The sequence below is a fragment of the Passer domesticus genome, chromosome 3 (genome assembly GCF_036417665.1).
Source record: "Passer domesticus isolate bPasDom1 chromosome 3, bPasDom1.hap1, whole genome shotgun sequence".
NCBI classification, from domain to species: domain Eukaryota; kingdom Metazoa; phylum Chordata; class Aves; order Passeriformes; family Passeridae; genus Passer; species Passer domesticus.
This window is the reverse complement of record NC_087476.1, coordinates 20,219,188-20,243,257: the sequence shown is the minus strand read 5'-3', so window position 1 is coordinate 20,243,257 and position 24,070 is coordinate 20,219,188. Positions and strand designations below refer to the sequence as shown.

Sequence of the window (24,070 nt, the reverse complement as noted above, 5' to 3'; positions counted from 1 at the left end):
GTTACCATTTCTAATTGGCCCAGCACATCCATCCTGGAGTTCTCTGGCATTGGCTCTGCTGGACATGGAGGAAGCTTCTGGCAGCTGCTCCCAGAGGCCATTCCTGTAGCCCCTCCACTACCAAAACCTAACCATGCAAACCCAATACATGGATTTATAGGTTGCACATAAAATTTTTCTTCCTGTTTGAGTCATTTTACTGTGACAACTGGATTTAATATCTGATTTTATAAATAAAGGGAAATGTATGTCAAAGTTTTTGGAGTAACAATAACTCCTTAAAAATTCTACAAGACTAAAATGATTTCCTGGATATTTTCTGATTAGATTGCCTTGCAATATCATGAACAGACTGCACATTATTAAAAAACAAACAAAAAGCCCCTCCCCAAACCAAAGCCAAAACCCAAAAAAAAAAAACCCTCAGAACATCTGTTAGTCTTAAAAAAGATTCCATTTTATAAAACTGTAGAGAATTTGAGCAGCCTTGTAGTCTGGCCATTCTGTGGGCTTGAAACACACAGACCTATGCATCCTCATAAATCCAGGATGCCCAGGTTACTGAACTCTGAAGTGAGTACACCTTTCCTTCTTACACAAGAGAACTCTGTGGAAAGAAATTTAAGTGTGGATAAATGATAGTAGCTGCCAGAAGGTAGTTTGTTTACCTGGATTCAGTGACCAGAAAGCAAACTGAGAACAACTTAATACCAAACACTTTATTACTTATGCTTGTTATTTACAATATTTACATATTGCACGTTCGCTGGAATGTTTTATACATTTATTATATAAAGTAAATTAATGGCAGCTTGTGTTTGTGTACAAAATCCATGCTCCACTGTCCCAAAAAGTATGTCTACTTGGAATAACATTCCTGTTTGTCATGCAGTTTGTACGCCAGGGTACAATGTGACCCCAATGCAAGTCTGTTTTAACCAAACTTTTAAAAAATTGCATAAGCATGAAGGATATCAAGTGACCACAACTACTGTGGAGCAGATCTTTAGTAGTTCTAGATATACAAACAAACATTCCTTAAAACTGTAGAATTAAGCAACAGAACATGAATTTTCTTGGTGAAATATTTGTGTTTACATAATTTTTGGCAGCATTACACATCAATTGTAGTGTGTTTTTAAGTATGGAGCATTAAGTACTACTGGCAGTTATGCTACTGTAAAGAATGTCAATCTGCAAACTGTCAATGACATACAAAATGCATGTTAAAAGAATTATGGGAAGTAGTCTGTCAATCTGCAAAAATAAATCTCTTGTTCACAATGGAATTCGCTAAAAGGTAGTAAGTTCTGTTTCCCTGTTGGTTTCCAAGGCACTTCTCTTGGTTCTTGGTGTTCCTTGTCATGGTAATAACATCTGGTGGATTAAAAGAAAGAAGAAATTGCCTTTCATCATTTTTATACTCACATTCATGTGTTTGAGAATGTATTTATCATTGCGAAAATAGTAAATAAAACTGGAAAATTCAGTAATAACTTTGGAAAGATCAGCAGTGAATTTTAGATTTACCTCAGTTCATATCAGCCTGACTGTAATATTAATGCTTTCTTAATCAAGGCTAAAAATCTGGAAAGCATAATTTTTTCTGATGGTTCATTTTTGATAGACACGAGGGAAATCCAGTTCTACCTATCAAAAATGTGCTCACAGTTAATCCGTTCCAGTGACTGCATCTGTGAAGTCAAGAAGTGAATAAACCTCAGGAATAGCATTAACAGATTGCAAAATGCTGTCTAAATGCCTTGGTGTCAGGAGCTGTTCATGGCGTGTCCAGTTTGATGGATCTAGGAAGGATTTGATGTTTCATTGGGCCCTTTTGTGAAGAAATCTGGATTCATATAAACAAGAAACAAATAGAAGTAACTTTTTAAGAGCTGGTTGTATAACTATAGCCCCTAGAACATGCCAACACTGAGCCACCACAAACTAAGCAGGAGCTGCAGTGGTTCAATTTGCTGCCTGAAGTCTTCCAGAAGAGTGTCTTGGAATGAAATCACAATCATGCCTATGACACTGATATTTAAAATCACCAATACAAAATTACAGGTTTCCACATTGCTTACGTATGTATTTTGTCTCTATTCTAGAAATATGATTCAAAAGTTGAGCAGCGAAGGTTTTCACAACCTTACTACCCTCACACCTTTAAAGCTTGTAAGAAAATGTAGTGTAACTGCACATACACATATCTAGAAGTCCATCCTCTTCTAGACAGGTGAGCACTGAATGTTGCAAGTCTGTCCACCCAGTTTCAAGTGTTTCTATGCCTGTTCTTGTTCTTATTTAGAAATAAAAAATGTACAATGTTTCTTCAGTCAGCAGGAACTACACAGCTGAAAGACTCTTACATGCAAACAGACCCAGATGAAGCTTTGGTGTCTTACAGCCATCATGGGGGAGATAAAAAACAGTGATAATCTGATACTAGAATTCTGATGACGATATTTTTCATAGTTAAAACTTTCATATTGTCTGTCTGAACATAGGTAACTGTCTTCCCCATGATCAGTGTGAGTTCTCTGATAATCTGAGCTTCTCTACATTTTCTACTGCTTAAGTATAATTTGTAATGGAATCATTTGTATGCGAAGTCAGTTGGACTTGACATAATCCATTGCAAATCAAGCTATTGGTGCATACAGAAATACTTGTTAGTAGTATTTAAACATTTAGTTTTGCAATTTTTGAAAGCTATTTAGGAAATGTAATAATGTTATAGAAAATCTTAATGTAATCTAGGGTTTTTTTCTGGCTTTGCAGATAGGACAATTACTTCTATTTTTTTTTTTATATCCTTCCTTAGAGGGGGAAACTGATATAAATTTTCCATGTCTTGCATTTTCATCTAGCTTATTTTCTGTATGTATGCTCCTACTGCACCCTATTTAGGCTATGATGTTAAAAAGTGATGTTTAGAAGAAATTAACATGCCTTTGGTTTGATCAGTGTGTGATACAATCTACAAGTTAAACACTGAAAATGCAATAAAAACTTTTTTCATTACTAATGGGAATATGCAGCTCACTGGGGGTGAAAAACAGTGGTTAGGATGCTCATTTGTCATCTCAACTACACCTCCCTTAGTATGGGTAACTTGACAGTTTTATATCAGCTAACACAGTTTTCTAAACCCCTGGCATTTTCAGAAACCCTTCAAGAGAGCCCAGGTTTTTAGCATCGAGAAATCTATTCTACTGCTTAATTTTTTTTTTTTATTTCATAGTCTGTTATATGCATCAGTCTAGGAATATTAGGCTGGAACTTAGCTGAAGGATGATGGATAGTCTTAGTGGAGGTCCTGAATGCAATTTGACTACAGCCTCTGTTGAGAACACAGGTGACTATACAACTCCCCAGCCAATTGTGCTAAGTTCTAAAAGCACAAATGAAAGCTAGTGTAAAGGTATATTACAGCTTTCCAAATTTGATTCTGGTTATTACCTGTGCATGATGATAAACTCTGTAAGAAAAAGCTAATCTATATGATAAGAATTTAGTGGTTTAAATATCAATATAAACTTTAAAACACTGTCCCAGTAGGTTTTTGTAGCAGAATGTCTTCATACTTATATATAAAAAATTCTTTTCCCAAGTGTGCACACCCAGGTAGAATTCTGCTGTAATGTGATCACAGAGATCCATGCACTGAAGATTATGAAGCTCTGAATGTTCCATCTGATACTAGCCACACACATCTCAGCAAGCAAAACTGTGAGCTGCCTTTTAATAAACCTGGATGATGCACACTGGCTGCCTTTTTAACTCAAAGCAGTAGTTCTGAGAAAAGTCTTAAATTAGTTTACTTGGGAACCAATTCCTGGCATCATGAAGAGGTGATTGAACATGCCCTGAGCAGCTGTATAAAACAGATCAAGCTATATTTTCTAGAAAAAAACAGGCCTTCACTGAATGATACACAGTCCTCTCATCTTAATTTCACCTTCACTTTTATGGAATTCAAGTGTCTGACATTTCAATGCACTCCATGTTACTCTGAGAAAGCAGCAATCTAAGGGAGAATGCAATTAAGGGCTGTTGTTTCCATTATTACAAAATATTTGAAGCAAAATTCAAGTGCCCAAATATATTGGTTTAAGAAAAATTTGAAAAATTTGATACATAATATGGTGTATAGTAATGGGATATTTAGTGGAGTATTTTAAGTTTCCAACTTTATCTTATATTTTCAGCATTTGTCCCATACATTACTAATATGGCCAATACATCTTGAGGAGTTTACACAGATTTTTCGGAGTTCCAAAGGAAATTTCAGTTTTAAGCTTATCACAAATTTTGCAGCGAGTATTTGACCTGTATGTACAAATATTAATTATTTGCATCTGCATCTTAAGGGAGCAAGCAACTGGTAGATTTCTTTAATACACTTTTTATAATATATAAACCTCATTTTCTCTGTGTAGCCTGAGACTCCAACTACTTGCACCAGTCTTGTATTTATTAGTGTAAATGTATGTCATTAGTTTTACTTTATTTGAAATAACTGTAGATGCTTTAAAAGTTTTTAAAACCCCATTAATATTTGTCAGTACAGAAATTAGACGAAATCTTCAAAACAGAAGTATGTAATAAGATGTGATAATGCAGCCCTTAGTCCCTGAACTTCTCTTCATAGTGCAAGGAGTTTTCAAAGTAAGTTATGAGAACAGTGTTGGTCTCTAGCAAACACATATAGAACAGGTAAAGGAAAAGGGATGGAGCACCAACAGCAGCACCTGAAGCTTTCAAACAGAAGCAGTAAAATCTGTATGACTGTAGCCAAAGTGGCTGTGATCAAAGGTGTCAAAGGGGTTTTCAGATTCACCACTGTCTGTCACCAGAACTGCTCATGATCTGAATTATGAACTTTATTTAGGTGAAGATTTCAGGAACTGTGTTCCTGGCATCTCTTACCTACTAAAGATATGGACAACCTAACAGTTGTGGGATGTATCTGCATGGAGTGGAGCAAACCAAGCATGCAACATGGGAACTATTAGGAAAGCTGACAGAAGAAGGAGGCTGAAGAACAGAACAAAACAAAGAAGCATCAAGGACAGGACTCTAGCATAGCTGCGCTGACCATGAGAAGGGGTTACAGAATAAAATTAATTAGAGATGGTGCTGGTGGCAGCCAAGGAATACAGCCTGGGAGGCTGACTGGAAAAAAAAAGAGGACTACTGGGAGATGTGATAATACAAATCTGCTGCTCTGGCTTCACTCATGCGATCTCAACAAGTTGAAGGGCTGTTACTGGGTCCCTGCTTTGCTTATGTCTGTAGGACAGGCAGAAAGGGAACACACACTGTTAAAAAAGGAGAAGATGGAGCTCAGTTACACATGCATAGGATACATGAGAAAAAGTTGAGGCTCCACAAGACATGTTGCACCATAAACACACAAGTGCCCACGTAGGTATGTGTTGTCACAGTAACATGTCTAACTCCTGTTTTCACATATTATTTCCTTCTTTGATCTTAGCTCTGAGTTTCAATGTCTTGTGTGTTTTAAAGCTCTGCTAGTCCAAAAGGCACTGAAAGTACAAATAAAAATAAATTTTTATTTTTCCTTCTCTCCAATTTAATCTCTAAACACGGATAGATGTCCACAGATCTGAAAAATCCAACAAAACTACTAGTTTACCAAAGTAATAGTCCAACTATAGCCCAACCCACTTATAAATGTGCAATGAAACAAAAATCACATACTGAACAAAACAGGAAACCTAATTTGTTTCACACAAATTGAACTGGTGCAGTGGAAAAGCCTTGAGGAGAAAAGAGGCTTAATCTTACAGACACCTGTGCATCTCCAGATGCATGTGGTAGAGGACAGTCTTTCCTTTCTGCTAGGTGAGGCTGCTTAAAGAGTCTATCACCACTGATTTGTGTCTGTGTGAATAAAAGAAGTGGACAGTTGTTGCTGACATTGAAATATGTTGAGCAAAGGTTGTTTGAGAAAAGATATTTTTAAATAGACTCCCAGCTTGAGATGTGAACTACTTTAGTTGCTATTCCTTCATATTATAATTTCATGTTTACATGGCAGGTTGTTAAGATACAGATAAAATTTTCTAAAGAAAGGGAGGGAATAATTTCATACTCTGATATATCTGCTTATTAGTATTGATAATAATATTATTCACCTATTTGCAAAGTTAAATTAATGGCTTGTAGAAACTTTCTTGAAATTGAACAGCTCCATCAGGTTTTCCTGCAGTCATGTTTCCTTTAGATTAAATAATCCTAATTTCTGTAACTGTTCTTGTACACTGAGTTTTCTAAGCCTTTGGTCATCCACGTTGCTCTTTCTTGGACTCATACAAGAAGAACCTGTATGTCTTCAAGTGTAGTGCCCTTAATTAAATACAGTATTCCAGTAACAGTAATTGTGTCAGGAGTTTCATGAACAATTATTCTACTTATATATTCCAGTATTGTTTGACTTTCTTCAAGTGTAACACTGCTGACTTGCTCAGTTTGCAGTCCACAACAACCTCTGTTTTCAACAGCACTATCTAACTATTCACCAATTTCCATGTATTTCTGCAGCTGAATAATCCTACAGGACTTCATAATTCTGCTCGTTATCTGTTATCCTGGTTTTAGACTATTTGGCTTATTTTCCAAGATTGTTTTTAATTTCAAGCTTGTACTGTGTCATGGTTGCTTGTCCTATAATACTGAAATACATGAATACAGTATTCCACCACCCAAGTTATTAATGAAAATACTGAACAATATACTGAACAATATCAAACCCATAATGAAGCTGTGTGACATTGGTCAGTACATTTTTCCAGATTTGACAATGAAGCACTAACAACTTACTTATATATCTTTTTCCAGTCATTTTTACATTTATCTTGATCCTATTTCCCCAGCTTTCTTGTGAGAGTGAAGTGCAAAACAGTGTCAATGCTTAAAATAAAATAAAATAAAATGCTTAATATTTATTACTTTTCTCACAGATTCCTTCCACAAGATGTGTAATTTGCCACAGAGTTAAAGCATCTTGGTTTGACAGCATTTGTTACTGACAAATCTACATGATTAATATTTATCCCTTTGTCCAAGATCACATTTTGTCTCAGGTAAAGGTTGAGGACAGAATGTAAATTAGTCCTTCACGTTACAGCTCTCTACAGATGGTTTGAGAGCAATTTTTGGTTTGGTTGATTGGCTTTTGTTTTTATTTTGGTGCATGATGAAATTTCCCAAGTATTTGTGGGAAATAGAGGCCCATCTAGGCAAAGAAGGAAAGAATTAACCTCTAGACATGAGAGGTGTACACAAGGAAATCCCAAAAAATCCAAATAGCTGGAAGATAGTTTATCAATGCTACTATCAATACCTTTTAACTGAATTACTGTAAAAGCACCTGTGACCTATCTGCATTTACACAGCTTTGATGTGTACAGCTATGTATATATTAACTCATACTACTGAGTACAGCACAGATCTACAGCTGCACACATAAAAGGGTGGCTGCTGCTGCCAATACAGGCAATTGTGTACTGAGTAAACTCTTGAAAAATAAGCCACAGCTGCTGTGTTTTTCTGCAAGAACAAATTCACTATCTGCTAACTGTATGCTGCTATAAATAATTCACAGATGATGCACATGGACATTTATGTAATGACTTCCAGTAGGGGGTACCCTTTCCTTAATGCCAAAATTTGCCAGATTAAGCCAGTTACTTCAAGTCCTCGGGAAGGGGAATACCTTATCTAAAGGACAGTTGTTATTATACTCCCATGAATTTTCATGTATGAAACACAACATTTGCTGCTTTGCTATGCAGTGGAATGTCGTTTCTGCTAAGAAAAGGCTTACCTTTATCCCTCCATGCACATAGGGCTTACTGCCAATCGAGTAAGAAGCCTGGCACATCTTTTATAGTCTGTATGAAAAAAAAGCATGACTAGATTACCAAAGTAATCAAATTTGCCTTTAAAAATCAAAATTGTTTTCAGTGTGCAAATTAGTGTCACAGCAAGTTCAATGAATACCTTCGTTTGCAACAGAATAAAAATCAACTCCTTTGACTTAAAAGAGGAATGTGTAAAAATTGGGTAAGAACTAAAAGCCATGTCTAATGGCACGTCTAACTATGCAACTGACTTCTGCACATGTTCTATCTGTAAACAAACAGCATGAAAGTGCTTGGAGGCTCTCCAAGTGTATGTATGTAAGTATAAAAATTTATACATCTGTGCCTGTGCTTCCGTGCAGGATCTAAACATGTGACTCTAGTATTTCCATAGAAATACAGAGAAAGAATAAATAGTGCTCATCCACCTTTGAAATCCAGCCTTCAATGAGCAAGTCTGTCAACTTATTATTAAGTAATGCCACTCTCCAATAGATTTTCTTCCTGGGAACATTGTTAAATTAGACAAATAACATCTTCTATGCATACAAATCTTAAGTCCAGCCCAAGTGGATGACCACATCATAAACATTCATAGGAGTATGAAATTCCATCTTAATACTAGAAATGTTTTTTTCCACAGAAGTCCTATTGCTAGTCATTCATATTTTAGGTGCCTTCAACTTTTTGATGCTTTCACAGTAAGACACAGAACCAATGCAAAGCTACAGAAATTACTCAAAAGGGTTTTGTTTTTCATTTGCATGAAAAACTGAAAGCAAATATTGTAAAAGTTGGTTATGGACACACAGAAAAGTAAATTATTTTTCAGATACCAATGCTCCTACACTGTACAAAGTACTAGAAAGTATGCCAACACAATGCTTTTGTACTGGCTACCACCACACCTGAAGCATCACAGACACTTTTAGTTTCTTTGCTGTTTGGCCTTCAGATCTCTACACAGAAGGAACAGTATAAATTGAAGTCAGGATATTATCAAAAAGTAACATTGTTCTGTGCATGAAGAATTAAAGCAGGCTGTTTGTCTCATTTTCCTAGAAGAAAGTTCCTTTAAAGAGATGCTAGTCATCCAACCCAGTAGTTGATGTTCACTTCTGTTAGGCATTATTTTATTGATGAGTAACTACATCTAATGTTTTCTGGAGATTAAATGTTAACAATCCCAACTCACAACATATTTATGGTATAATTGCCACTCATACAGATGATTCTCCATTATCCAGACATTATGTTGGTGGATATGTCACCTGTGAGGAGGAAGAGGCTAATTTAGAGCCTTTAAGGCCAACTAGTTTTTAGCTTCACAGCTTGGAGTACTCATTAGTGCTGAGCCAAATGACATTTGTGTTGTGATCCTTCTGAAAAAGGCAATATGACCATTGCTTGTTCAGAACAGACAAGTTATGAACAACTTACATCTCCACCCATCAAAACAGAGGGTTATCTGGTTACCTGTCATCTAGAAATCCTTCCAAGGACTTCCTGAACTGAAGCCTTACAAATAGAGAAAACGTGCACAATTCTTACCAAATATGCCTTTAAAATGCACTGAGCTGAAATATTTATTAATACTAGAAACTTGGAATCTGTAACTCTTGTTTCTATTCCCAGCTCTGTTACTGACCCAACTGGTTGACCTCAGACAAGTAAAATAAAGTGTGCTTCCATTCTGAAAAGGCTGTACTAAAATAGCATCTGCTTACTCAACAGGTCCACCTCAGTATGAATCTGGAATCACCATCTACTGACTGATAAATGTCAGTGTTTGATTTTTATTTAATTCTCTGTGCTGCCAACAGTGATGAGGTATCACAAGTGGCTTTTGCTTACTTGTGTCCATCAGCACTTTTTTTCTAAGCTAACAAGTTACACTTTTATAATTCACTGAAGACAAGTGTTGCAAAGATTCATTGTCAACGTTACTGGTAGACTGGTAGCTGAATAGTCAAAATAGAAAATGTCTATAGAATGTGTCCTGCATAAATAATCAATGAAAAGTAAAATAACCCCACCTGGATTTGTGATCCTGTCTTGAATTTACAGCACTAAAAATTAAATATGACATATTTGTGAGAGGAAAAGCAAACACATGGTTTGGAACCCATGAGGCAAATACATCAGTACCTAAGGATGCAGTGTTTACAGCCATTCTACACAGTGTATTTGCAATGAGAAAGTTTTATTTCCATTTTCCTCTCTGTAATGCTGATGCTGTTCTAGCAAAGCTGTAGAGAATACTTAGAATTCATTCCCTGCAAAGAAAAATATGGACTGCTCTAAAAGACACTGACATTGTATCACTACTGATACTTGATAGGACTAATAAATTTTAGAGTTTCCTCTCATTTTAGGGAAGTGCCTGCTTTTGTTACTTACATGCTGGGATGGTACAATCCCTCGTATTGTGATAAAGCCGATGAAAGTGTTTGCTACATTTTGGACTAAAGTACAGTGGACCTGAAAGATAAAGAAAAAAATAAGTTATGAATCAGCACAGCTCACAAGTAGAGCAGTGTAGCTTATGGTACGTATGTGAAATACGAATACCAATGCAAGATTAAAACATACCTGTTAAATGCTTCAAGAACTTGTCTTTCATCCTCAGATCTCTGGGAACTATTTCTGTGGGACAGAGAAAAGAACAGTGTTACTCTGCTGCACTGGACTTCATACTGCTTGCCATGCATGGTGTGAAGACAGTATCTGTCCAGCAACATCACCAAGTATGTCTTGACAGGTGCATGGAGGGCAAAAGTCCTTTGCATAACAGTAGGCCAAATTGCAAACAGTCACTTTACATAGGGAGACCTTGTAAAATGCTCTGTGAAAGACAGTACTGATTGAACAATATCTCTTGGGTGAGAAATCATTAATGACAATGGTTATTAATGAAGAGTGAGATTTTAGCTCTCTATGAACTACGTTACCAAGTTTAACTAGATTTGAATTCTTTCATATTACATGAGTGATAGAGACTCAATGATATATTCCAGTCTGGGGTTGTCTCCTAATTCTCTTATGCAAATGTAACCACTATTCTGTCCCAGGTATGTCTGTAGAAGCACTGCTCTTCTGTAATCATGAAACTGGATTGATCTACTTACAGGAATCTTCCCTCCCTCCCCCAGCAGTAAATAAAATTCACAGGAAATTATTCCAAGCAAATTGCTCTCTTCTGGCTCCCTATGTTTGTGGTTTACCGCCTTGTGTTTTGTGTTCAGCAGATGGCAAAATGAAACTAGTTTACTGAAATCCATTTTAGCCCTAACCCCTGCTTGTGACTTCCTGATTTACAGCTATCTTTGATTGCTTTCCGTTACAAACTCTATGCTGATGGCTTAGTGCTGATTGTGTATGATACACTATATGGTGCTTTATTTACTTAACCATGAATGCCTGAGCAGCCTTTTTCATTCCCCTGGCACCTCTTATCAGATATAAAGCAGAGAGCATTTCCATCCAGATCCGATTCACTTGTGAATTTAGACACTTCTCGAAAGTCATTCTTCATTTACTTCTAACTTTAGTCAGTGTAAGTAAAATTGACCTTATCCTATTTGACCTAATTATGTCATGAAGAGCATTAAAAACACACATGCTTCACTCAGAAACTTCCCATGGGACAAGCTCACTAGGAAAGTGATGCCAGAACTGAAATTGAAGACGCTAACTTGTAGTTCTTTTTCAGAGTTGCAGGAAAAAACTCCATCATAATAACAGAATGAAAAATCCTGCTTTGAAATCATTAACAACTACCAACTAATCTGCTCTGAAGCAGGATTATTTATTTTGTAGATAACTGTTCTACACAAGCCAGATGTCTCGCACCAACAGGGTGACCAAACCATGTTCCAAGATGAGATTTAGAGTTGTGCACATCACAGTTCCTTGCTTAATCTGGCCTCTTTGACTCTTCAACATTTGTAAAACAAAATGTTCTCTCCTGTGTTGACCCTAAGGAGAACAGAATTGTCTTCCTCTGTGCATTCATTAATCATCCAAATAGACAAGCAACATCTTCATGACAACCACCAATAAATGCAAATTATGAGGATATTTGAGTATGAATGAGAATGACAAAAAGGTACAATGAAGCTTTAAAAGATCAATAAAGACAGAATAAATAGCATACTATCAAAATAAAAGCCAGATTGGGAAAAGTTGAGTAGATATTTTCTGGAAAACATTCAGAAAGTCACTTTCAGTTGGAGGGGTCAGATGAGCACCAGTAACGCTGCAGGGACTTGGGAGTGACAGGGAACACTGAATTAGACACGGCAGCAGGAAGAACTAAATCAAGTTTCAACTGAGTGCACAGAAGTACATCACCAAACTAAGCAGGTTAGAGAGGAGCCAATCAAACGAGCAGAAGGATGGCTGCAGGAGTGTCCCAAGCTGGTCACAGCCTGCACAGTGACAGAGGAGTACTATCTCAGTTCCCTAGTATTTCAAAGGTGCTACCTCTGGAGTACAAAAGGAACTACAAGCAGGGTGAACAACTCAGTTCAGTGACGCTGAGCTGCAGGGAAGACTTCTGTATGTAAGGTCTTTAAGGACATACTACAGTCCTGCAGGAGAATTCTTGCTAGGGTCATTTCCAAGAAACACTTAAACCAAGCATATGATAGTAAGTGGTAACCTTCCAGGAAAAAACGTTTTCATCCCTTGTTTCTTTGATCTCAGCCCATTTAAGTCTCTTCCCTTATTATTAGGTTTTGTTCAAAGCCACAGGAAGTTGGACTTTCAGTTGAGTTCATTATCCAGAGAGTAAAAGGCTCTGAGAGGTGACTGGAGGTTTTCTATTCCAAATTTGCCATCTGTGTCTGTTTCTGATACCAAAGGGAATCTGCAGGTATTTCGAGTGGTGAATTCTTAATACAAAATTAGTAACCTGATGCACTATCTCATTCACGGAGGCACTCTAGGAAAACAAAAATGGACTGTGACTTACCAACTCTCTGCTCGTCCTGGTACCCTCCGTAGTCAGCCACTTCCCTTCGATCCAAGTTATAGTCATGCTTGGAGAAGTACTGCATCCCACTGTCCTTCTCCAGGTGGTACCTTTTCAATTCCTGAATGATCTCCATGATGAGATTTAAGAGACTTTGCTTGTCCTTCAAATCTGTGGAGTCTGTTTTTTCTTTGCAGTATCCTGCTGAGAGCATTAAGAGTACAAGCCCCAGCAGCCCAGAAGACCTCAGTCCACTCATTGCAGTCCGACCTGAAGAGTGCATAAGGGGATGAAGAAGAAGGATCCGCTGCTGTGTGAGGTCTCCTGTTTCACTGGAAGAGAAAACTGGGGGTGGGTCGAAAGTGGGGAGACTCGTGGGGGTGGAATCGGAAACACTAGCGGCGGAAAGAGCGGCGACCGCTTGGCAGGTTACACAAGGCGGGGCACATCCCGCTCGGGGCTGCGGGGGCTGGCGGAGCGGGACGGGGCGGGGGGTCCGCGGGGCTCCGCCGCTGCCCCCGCGCCCCGCAGCGCCCGCCCCGCGGGCAGAGCCGCCCGGCGCCGCGGGCAGCGCGGCTCGGCCTCCGCGGCCGGCGCCGGGCCCCGCGCAGGGCGGGGGCGCAGCCCCGAGCGGGGCCAGGCTGGGGGTGCCCCGGCGGAGCAGATCCCTGGCCGGGACGGGCGTTCCGCCCCGCCTCTCCCCGCCCCGCCGCGGAGCGGAGGAGCGCGGGCGAGGGGCGACAACTTTCCCCGAAGTTTCTGCCGGAGAGCCGCGACAGCTGTCCCCGCTCTCGCTGCGGGCCTCCGCGCCCGGGCTGCGGGCAGGAGCGGCGGGACGGGACGGGAGGTGCGCGGCTGGGGGCAACCGGCCGGGGCAGGGGACAGCACCCCTTTTTCGTCCCTTTCCCCGTTCCCCTTCCCTGCAGGAGCAGCGGTCAGCATCATGCTCGGAGCCGCTCGCCTTCAGACGACTGGCCGCCCCTCACGCACGGCCGCTCCGTGCGGCGGCTCTGCGCTGCCAGCCCGGCCGCTCCCGCCGCGGGCTGTCACCGGTCCCGCCGCACGCAGCGCTTCGGCCCGGCGGGACGGGAGGGACGGGGGCGTGCGGAGGGAGACAGAGGGGAAGGAGGCTGCTGGTGCTCGCCGGCCGCTTTACCTGTGTCTCCGTCCCAGACGCCGAGGTGTCTTCCCCCCGGGAGCCGCTCCCCAGACGGCAGCAGCCCGCGAACGGCAGGGAGTCCGAGTATTCCGCGGCTGGCCCGCCCGCCCCCCTCCCGTCCCTGCGCTCCCGCCGTATCCACAAACTACTCCATCGCCGCTAGCCCCAGCGCAGCCGCTTATATAGGCTATAGGATGGACATGAGACGGCAGATAGTATCGACTTGGAAGTGGGTGGAAAACAATAAAAGTCCACTTGGCAACCTCGGGAGCGTCGCTGCTCGCACAAGCCCCCCCCTTCCCGCCCTCTCTCCCCTCCCGCCCCGGTCCCCCCGTCCCTCCCCCTGCTCGGTTCTCCCGGGCAGGGCTCAGTCACTCCTTCGCTGCTCTCCGACGTAAGGAGACGGTCCCAAGTGTGTGTGTTTGGAGTGGGAGGGGGCGGCGGCGGGAAGATGGGAACGGGGGGGTGCGCATCGCCCGACCCTTTAATTAGAACCGCGCTGAGGAGCCACTGAAATATTGATGTCCCTGGCGCGGCTCTCGTCAGCGGGTCCCCGGCCCGCGGCCGCAGCCCCGCGGGGGGCGGGCGGGGAAGCCGCCTGTTTACCGGGAACTCCGGGCCCGGCTGCGGCGGGGAAGGGGAGGTGTTGGGGCGGGGGCGAGCTGCCGGGGAAGAGGAAAGCTATTTCTGCTCCCGTGGGCCGGGAAGCCCGCGGAGAGGCGGCTGGAGTGGGTCTGGGTAGGGGGAGGGAGCGGGCGTGCCGCCTCTTTCGCCGATTCTTGGCACGGGCGGTCCCGGGTGGCGAGGCGGCTTCCTGGGCTCCCGGCGCGCCGCTGCCTGGAAGCGCTCCCAGCGGGGCCGGGAGAGGAGGAGGAAGAGGAGGACGACGAAGGCAGTGCCATCGCCGGGAGCGCCCTGTCCGCTCCCGCAGCTGCCCTCGCAGAGGTGACAGCCTGAGCGAAGGGCACTGGAAGCGCGGGGCAGTCTGCGCAGAGCGCCGAGCCCCCTCCAACGAGCGCCCTTCCAAAGAGCAGACACAGCCTGCCGCGCTCCCCACGTAGCCCCTCGGGGCGCGGCGGGGGGAGGCTGAAACCCGATCCAGCGGAACTCGGTGTTTACTCTCCTGTGTGGATGAACCTGTCCCTCGGCAGCCGCGGAGCTCCCCCCGGGCCCGGCGCGCTCCCGATCCCCGCGGGGCCGCGCGCCGCGGGAACAGCGCCCCCCGGCGGCCGCCGCCCCGCGCGCGCCCGGCGCTGCCGCCGCCCGCCGGCAGGCGGCGCTGAGCGGAGCGCGGCCCGCAGCCGTGAGGGCCGGGCGGGCCCGCGGGGGCGCGGCGGGCGCTGGTTCTCCCCCGGGGCTCTGTGCCGCCGGGCTCCACAGGTGCTTCGTCATTTTAATCGATCTGTCTTCAAAGCCAATACATGAATGGCACATGTCTCTTAACTACAAAAATCTCAGCCTGTGCTGTCACAGTGAAGGTACAAAAACGTTTAAAAAATGCACACACCACATGATGAAGAAAGAGACCCAGAGGCAAGACTGAGCAGGACTGCTTGTCAGGTTTCCAGAATCCTTCCTCCTCTTGGCTTCATGGTTTGTTTCCAGTCACCTTAAGACTTAGGGGAAAAAAGAAATTGAACACTCAGTTCCACAGTAAGAAAGAATGTCCCTTTGCATGACATAACTTGGTATGGCTGTATTTACATGTTAGTCATTCCAAATATTGACACTTTGAGGTCACAATTGGAGACAGAGAAGATGGAAAACGAGGCAGGCAGAATACAGCCTGGTGTTTTGTTCCTAAGATTACATTGCAAGTATTCCTTCACCCCAGATAATCTCTTTGGAAAAAAGGTAGATACAACTGCAGAACTGAAAGAGGATTTCAGCTAAGCACATGGATGGGTTCTCCCCTTTCTTACAGTTACAATTGCCGTGTCAGTTTTGGTCACCATTGTGTAAGGAAGGAGCAGCCCATGTTTTGAGTACAGACCAGTTCAACTCAGGAATCTTCTGCTGCATCTTTTGCTTATATTAGATGTACCCAGATCTGCCTGTTATGTCAGGCATGGAGACTAGCTGTCAAGGAACAACCAGCAAATTGTCAAATAATATGGTTTATGTAGCTGTCTTCCTTTTGAAAAGACAGTGGACATTAGCAGAAACTGCATTAATCCCTCTTAAGAGATAACTCCACTGTGACTCTGAGAATGGGATAGCTGGAACTGCCCTAAGGCACACCAAGAAGAAGTTAATGTCATAAACAATTGAATTCCAATGTTCAGGAATACTCCTTTTAAATTTACTAATATAAACATAGACTCAAAGTGCAATGAAGGCATTAGCTGAGATGTGAGGGAGATGAAGAGTTTGTTGTCTTTTTCTGCATGCAGACTCCGAGGCAAGGGTCTATTCTGATTTGTTTACATTGAATTATACAAGGATATGTAATAGCTCCCATGACTTCAATAGAACTAAATTGAAATTCCCACTGATAGGTTTAGGATGGCAATTTAATATTTTATTAAGTATATTTTCTTAGGGCTCTATCTAAGCTAGCCATCTAGATGGTAACAGCCTATATGCTACCAAGCTCCTGCTCTGCATAAATATTGTCAAAGCTACAATCCCCAAGCCTTCTATCCACCCTCAGTTTGACTCCTGAGGCTTCTAAAGTGAATAGGTGCACTGTTTGCCATGGCTGCTCACAGGTTCTTGGACTTCTTCCCTGGATGCCGGGAAGCGCCTGACTCTTGTCGACACTAAACAGCCAGGATGGTGAAGAAAGCATTCTTCCAGGAATTACAAGATGTAAATTCTAATCCCTGCAGGCAGAGATGAAAGATGAACACACCTTCCCTGCCAGGACAAAAACCTGCTTGCTTTCCTTGAAAGAAAGTGGAGAAGGACATACAAAACTCAGTCTCAAAAAGCAACATGTACCTGAGAGAGCAGATCTCTAGAGTAAATGCTGTGCAATTAGTTTTGTTTTTTTTTTTTTGGCTTGTCCTGGAGGAGTGGTTTTCATTTAAAAGTGATGGGATGTTTTTTGTCTTATTTTTACAGAACATCAAGTTAGTTAACTCTTCCACAATCAAAATCTGTGCGTAGCTTGATCTACAACTTTATTAAAAATGAGTTGTCTTTGAACTATACACTGTTATCCTCAGAATAAGGACCTTATGGAGTAAACATATACCAATGAGATCAAACACAGCATTTGGTGGATGGTTTTAAGCCAGTGTATTCTTCCCTGTTCCCTTGGTTATGAAACAAAGGCACTACATTTGGGCTTCAGGACAAATGCTAGGCAGGATTTCTAGTTTTGTTAAATAACACACATTAGTCACTGTTTTTACCAATTCCATTCTAGTATTCCATTCCAGTATACCATGCTAAGACAGAAAAGGAAAGATATCTTGACTTCCTTTACTTACATGGTGTATATAAAAACAATAAAATGTGTTCTCTTTGGTTCTGTTGTCTAAGACTGGTGAAATTTTCATGCTAAGAGCCCTACAGTTTTAAGCATGCTCTTGTTTCAGCTGATTATAACAGACATAAGGGTTCCTATCTATATTTAATAAAAGCAAGTGCATCATTTTCTGAAGTGATTGCAGAGCAGAGCTGATTGTCTAAATCAGGCTCATAACCAACACATGAACTAAGTGTAAGCTTAGAAGAAAATTCCAATGGACATTTATATGACTAGGCTAAAGAAATGCTTCTTGCATTGCTCTTCATTGACCTCAGAACCTCAAAAAATATTTTGAAATCCTTTTTTTCTCTTAAACATCACATCAACTTACAAAACTCTTGGTTTAAAATCCAGACTTTTCACTCCTCACAATAGAAAAACTATTTAATTTTCAGGTTACACATCAATCCCAGTAGAGGTTAGTATATAGGATGAGATGGGACTGGTAATTCTGCTGGGTTGAGTGGGTAGCAGTTGGTTGACATGGCAGTTCAACTCACAAAATGTTGACCACACACATGGAATCTGCATGTGTGATAGTTACTTTTAAAATCTGTATAGAAAAATGCATGCACTGCATCCAACAGATGATACTTCCCAAAATGTCTGTTCCAAGTTAATGAAAATGCAGAATGTTTTCAATATAATGTATTGTACATAAGTATAAAATAATATTTATGCACCTGGCTCAGTCATCTCTGTGAGCCTCCGAGTCTCAGAGGCAATGCCCAATGACAGCTGCTGGGGAGAATAAAGATGAGGTAGTAAGAATTCCTATAGCACTGAAATCAGCCAGATAACATATATAACCAGAAGAAGAACTTCAACAGATGTTAGGGGTATTAAAGCCAATTGAGCATTTTAAGGGCTTTCCCCACTTCCTACCTGATACAAATGCCAACAAGATTAAAATCCCATTAATCATCGCTGCAACCAAAACTGAAGAACTTTGATACAGTTCCCAAATGTTTCATCAGAACTACAGCCAGGGCCAGCTTGATGTTTGGTAGTAAGTTAAAAAAGGAAACCACAACAAAAATCTCCAACCATATTTTTGGCTAGAACTTTTTTTTCTCTGCCTGTAAATTCAAGGCTAAAGACAGCTCTGAGTTGGCAAATGCATCAGTTATTGAGCCAATTTTAAAGTTATGTTCAATCAGCTTTGCAGTGCTGCAGCAGGGCAACAGTGCTGCACCAAAACAAAGCTCTTCTGGGAATCCTACTGAACCAGCAGGAGGAAATTTAAGTCTAGAGAGCATAGTCTCACTTTTAGATGCTTTTCATGGTCTTCAGGGTACCTGCTGAAATCTCCAGAGACCATCCCTCTGAATTATTCTGTATTTAGGTTTTCAGAGATACTTTACTTTTACGCAGTTAAGATAAATGCCCCAGTGAAGCAAGTCAAACCTCTCCAACTGTAGACTACTGCCTACAGGAATACGCTAACATAGACCAGATGCCAAACTTTTAATCAGGTAAGTGAGGGTAGGAGTTAATGCCATTCTATGAGACTGCTTTCCATAGCTACTGTGCAGCTCTGGGCCTGCTACATGTGGGTTCACTGTGGACTCCTGTCCACTTAGAGTTACATAGCTGCAGCCACAGAAACTCTTTCTACATCAAACTAAGATTACAAGTAAAAGCTCTAGCTGATGTCTCATTAGCTGATAGAGTGCATTACATTTTCTGGCCTACTCCAATCTTTGTGTGCCAAAGGAAAGAGGATAGCTTTAGTGTATGTGAGAACTTAGTAATTTTAGAAGCTGTGTAACTTCGTCTTTCATCATGGCCATGGTTCTTAGCTTGAAGAGACAAGTGGATCACATGTGTTTTTTAGAGCCATGGCTGATAAATGATGACATGTTTTGATAGTGTACTCTAAATCTGAGAAATTTCTCTCACATTGTCTTTGCGCAACTTCTTAAAAAATTTATTCTGAAAAACAAATGCCATCTCAGGCAACATAAGGATATCCCATATGACTCACCATCAGCATATGAATGCTAAGCACAAACATTGAGAACTATAAAAAGCTGAGGTACTTTTTTCCTTCTGTAGGTCATCAGTAGGCAGGCACACTGCTGGTGTAGTGGGCAGTGACTATAGGCCTCATGACTATGCAGTGGAGAGCAGAATGATCATTACAGATCAGATGTAATGATTACATTACAGATCAGATGTAGAGCAGGCCTGTTGGCCAGACTGTATTCCAGAGACCTCTTGTAGGCAAGCTCACCCTTTGGTAGATCATGTGCCTACAAAAGCTGTTGAGGAAGGAAGGGGGGTTAATCAGTCCCCTTCTAGGCAGATATTTTTCAGGCCATAACAGTTCTACAGCTACTGTGCAGCACTGGGACCCCCTATACATGTTCACTGTTGATCAGAGGTTTTTTCTTCCAGAAACCAGCACTGCAGTCCCAGACTGTACACAGGCAGCCTCCTTGTGAACAGCTTCAGAATGGGATTAAGTGTCTTCACAGTAAAGGCAGAAAGTTTATTTAACAGCAACAGAAGACTATTAAGACCTGTCTCTAGATTTCAGAGTCCAGCTTATAGTTTTTTTGATTCTGCACTTGAAGTGATGCAAAGATATTAAAGTGCAAACTATGTATTCAATATACTGTATTGTACATCCACAAGCTGAGGGTTGTGAATGCTGTCTCTTCTTGTATGGAAATTTGCTGTCCTTTAGAGGAGACAGAACATCCTGGTTCAGCTCAACTGCGGGAAGCTAAGGACCTGGAATACACAGGATACATATGCAGGAATAGATATAATGCGCTCAAGAGCACTGATAAAGTCTGTGGCACTTAAGCCAGCTGGCACAGGATAGGCCACATCCATTCTGTCCATCCCTCCTGCTGGCAGCAAGAGGACAGCCTTACGCAAACCACTCATTAGGAACACTTTCTGGGCAGCCTCGCTTCCCAACAGTACACAGGGATCGATCAGGAGAGTTGTCACAGACTAACCACGTTCCAGGGACTGTCCTAACAATTTAACAGTATTGACAGCTGGGTTCCAGTGCCAAGAAACCTCCCTGGCAGTTTTCACATTTGTCTTCTGCTATAGTCACAACCTGTAGGTCCCACCTGTGTTGCAAGGGGTAGAGGCAAAAGCTTTGGGGACGCTTACTTGTCAGTTGGTAGAACTGACCTGAACATTTTTGCATCATGTCCTCAATGGGAATAAAATAAGCACCAGAATCTGGGAACTGCAGCGGGTTCAAAAAGCAGCCGCAAGACTTGAATCACTTCTAAAAAATAGTTCCATGTCTTTTGGTCAGGCAGCTGTACACAGCTTCCACTGGAGGCAGCAAAGAATAAATGCAAGTTGGGCAGAACCACAATGAACTCAACTTAGTTACACAACTTAATAAATCTTTTTTTTCTTTTCCCCTCAGTCCATTATTTTTATAAATGCAAGATCTTTTAGATCTTGTATGGCAATGGGCCAAAATTATCAATATCCTTAGTTTTAGTCCAAAGAAAAATAAAAAATTAAAAAATAAGTTTTATGACCATTACAATCTGTTCTTTCTCCTAAGATGGAAAATGACTTTGTCTCACATTACATTATTTTAAAAAGCTACAAAATACTGTATAGATTTTGCATGGCCTGTTTTTTGGTAGCAGGAGGCAGGCTAGAGAGGTGGGCTCTGTGAGAAGCTGCTGGAAACTTCCACTGTGTCCGGTAGAGCCAATCCCTGATCGTTGTGGAGATGGACATGCTGCTGGCCAAGGCTGGGCCAACTAGAGAGGTTGGTAATGCCTCTGGGATAACATAGTAAAGAAGAAAATAAAAATAAAGTCATACAGTTTTTTCTACCCAGAGAGGAGGAGATGAGAGCATGTGAGGGAAACAACACGGAGACACCAAGGTCAGTGGAGAAGGAAAGGGAGGAGGTGCTCCAGGTGCTGGAGCTGAGATTCCTCTGCAGGCCGTGGTGAGACCATGCTGAGGCAGCTGTGTCCCTGCAGCCCAAGGGGATCCACAGGGAATGCAGAGATCCACCCTCAGCCCGTGGGGGAGGTGCCCACGCTGGAGAGGATGCCTGGAGGAGGTTGTGATCCAGTGGAAAACCAGAAGAGGGAGAGGGTCCTTGGTTCCAGGCTGGAGCAGCCTGTCCTTGGAGAACTGATCCCGTGGAAAAGTGACCCACTGCAGCACTTTTAGGAGGACTGTGTGCCCAAGGGGAGAATTCATGTTGCAGAAGTTTTGAGACGACTGCTGCTCATGGAAATGGACCCACGTTAGAGAAGTTCACAGGGAACTGTCTCTCATGAGAGGGATCCCATGGTCTCACAGGGGAAGGATTCCTCACCTGGAGCAGCAGAAGAAAATCTCAGTGATGAATTGATCAAACCCCCACGCCCAGTCTTGCTGTGCTGTCGATGGGAAAGAGAGAGGGGCTGGGGGGAAAAAGGTGTTTTTGAGGGCTTATTTTACTTCTCATTATCTTCTCTGATTTTGTTAGTAATACATTCACTTTGCAACTTTTAGTCGAGCATGTTTTGCCCTTGAAGTGTTTTCTCTCTGTCCTTATCTCAGCTCCTGAACCCTTCTTTAATTTTTTTCCTCTCCTCTGCTCAGCTGTGGCTGAGGAGGGTGAGCAAGCAGCTTTCATGGGTGCCTGGTGTTGGGCCAGTGGCAAACCCTGACATACCTACTGAATGTTTTGCTATAATGACGGCTCTTTCAGCCTCTTTCCTGATGTCATCCCCTCCACAGTCCCCACCAAAATTAATCATATATTCTTTAATGGAGAAATTTTCACACATGAAAGTATAATACCATTTTGAGGCCAGTCAAAACATTTGATTCATTTGAGAGGTCATTTAGTAGTAGTACTAGTGTAGTTGTGTAGTAGTAGTAGTAGTAGTAGTAGTAGTAGTAGTAGTATTCACTTCTGGTTTTGTCTTATTCTAAGCTTAAATGTCAGGTGTGTTCCAGTTTGTCTCAGAACATTAATTCCAAATGGTTCTGAAACTGGAAATTCACTTGGATCTGATATTCATACCAAAATGAGACCAATCTTTATGGGTTGTTTTATTGTTGGTATTGCAGTGTCATATTCAAAAATCACATTATAAAAGTATTTTCAAAAATTTTCACTCTATTTAGCAACGAACAGCAACAGATACAGGTATGAGAAGATCTTGTATTGCTGAATTATTACCTATATGGTCAACATAAAATATAAAAATTGAATTGATGATTCACTGTTTTATGTAACTGATTTAACTTTTACATTGAGCTTAGTCTGAATAAGAGAAGCAGTGCATTTTTTCCCTCTTTTCTAGTTAGTATACTTATCTGAAGAAGTCTTCATCCATTTTTTAAAAAGATTTAGTAGTAAATACCACAAGAGAAGGGTTTCTGTCTTAAAATGTTAACTTCTGGTTAAGATATTACTTTTCTTATATGCAAATTTTGTACAATGCTCTTCTGATATACCAAAAAATTGTCTTTGTGATTAAAAGAATGCAGATGGATTTCTGTCACAGCCATCAGGTACTGCACATACATATCAATATTTATGACCACCTTATTTTGCAGTGTTAGTTTAGTTGAAATAGCACTTTGGTAATGTCAGTTAAGTAACAAATTGCAGGAGATGTTTCTGTTAGAGGCTGTCATAGAATGAGAATGTTCTTTGGGCAGTGTTGCCCAATGCAACTGTGAGCTTTGCAATTATTCTATTTGAAAACACAAGATTCACAATAAAGAAAAAATCTCTTGTTTCAGATGGAGCTATTTATCACCTTTTCTTTGTCCATTCCTCCCACATTAGAGGAGCAAAAGGACAATACTCAAAGGAAAAGGAGTATGACCACAGTATTAATTATTAGAAGCTAGATAAAATATAGAACTTTCATTGTCTGAAAAAGTCCAACATTTCAAAATATTTTAGTTTTGATCTGAGACAATCTCACAAACAAATAAAAAACCTTCAAAGATATTGACAGTGGAAAATAAATATTAAAATAATTTCAAGAAATCAGAATATCCTGTGATTTTTGCAAAATTAAACAGTGCACACCTCTCATTCTGAAGTGGATCATCCTTGGGAATTCTCCAGAATTAGGACTAGAACAACAAACATGTGGAACAGGATGCCTTGAAGATGTTTCCAGGTTTTTGAAAGCTTGAATATAGGTTTCCGAAGGCTACTATGCTCTTGGCTGCATAATGTTCTGCAACTCCTGACTGTGCCAAGAACCTTGAGATTGGCTGTTCCATCTCTTAAGTGCCCAGCTACCGGACTCTGAAGCCATCTGTGTAGTGCAGCCTACTAGGAAGCAGCATTTGTGATTCATCAGAGGTTGATAGAAAGTAAAATATTTCTGTAGCACTTTAAGAGAGGTGTTCCTCACATTAAATATTGCCATGTTTGAAAGCTTCTTACTAGCTCTCTTCATGTAGTAGGAAGTTCTCAGTCTGAGAAACTGAGTGAAGGAAAAAAAATTAAATGAGCATGATCCATTTAGGGTGTTTCTTAGTAGCAGAACACTAAATATTGCCACTGTTTATTTGTTTGTTTAGGGGTTTTTTTGTTGTTTTCT

General features: G+C 41.5%; 1 protein-coding gene across 2 annotated transcripts; it reads right to left on the bottom strand.

Annotated features, from left to right (window-relative positions):
* Positions 1-694: 694 nt before the first annotated feature.
* On the bottom strand, positions 695-14,312 carry ALKAL2 (ALK and LTK ligand 2). Of its 2 annotated transcripts, none has more exons than XM_064412063.1 (6): positions 14,024-14,312; positions 12,868-13,212; positions 10,485-10,538; positions 10,293-10,373; positions 7,856-7,922; positions 695-1,377 (listed from the first exon to the last, which is right to left on the bottom strand). In XM_064412063.1, the coding sequence occupies exons 2-5, from the start codon at positions 13,148-13,150 to the stop codon at positions 7,858-7,860; spliced, it is 483 nt and encodes a 160-aa protein (XP_064268133.1). In that variant the 5' UTR covers positions 13,151-13,212; positions 14,024-14,312; the 3' UTR covers positions 695-1,377; positions 7,856-7,857. The 2 variants fall into 2 exon arrangements, with proteins under 2 accessions (XP_064268133.1, XP_064268132.1); XM_064412062.1 differs by having other exon boundaries at positions 12,868-13,199.
* Positions 14,313-24,070: the final 9,758 nt, after the last annotated feature.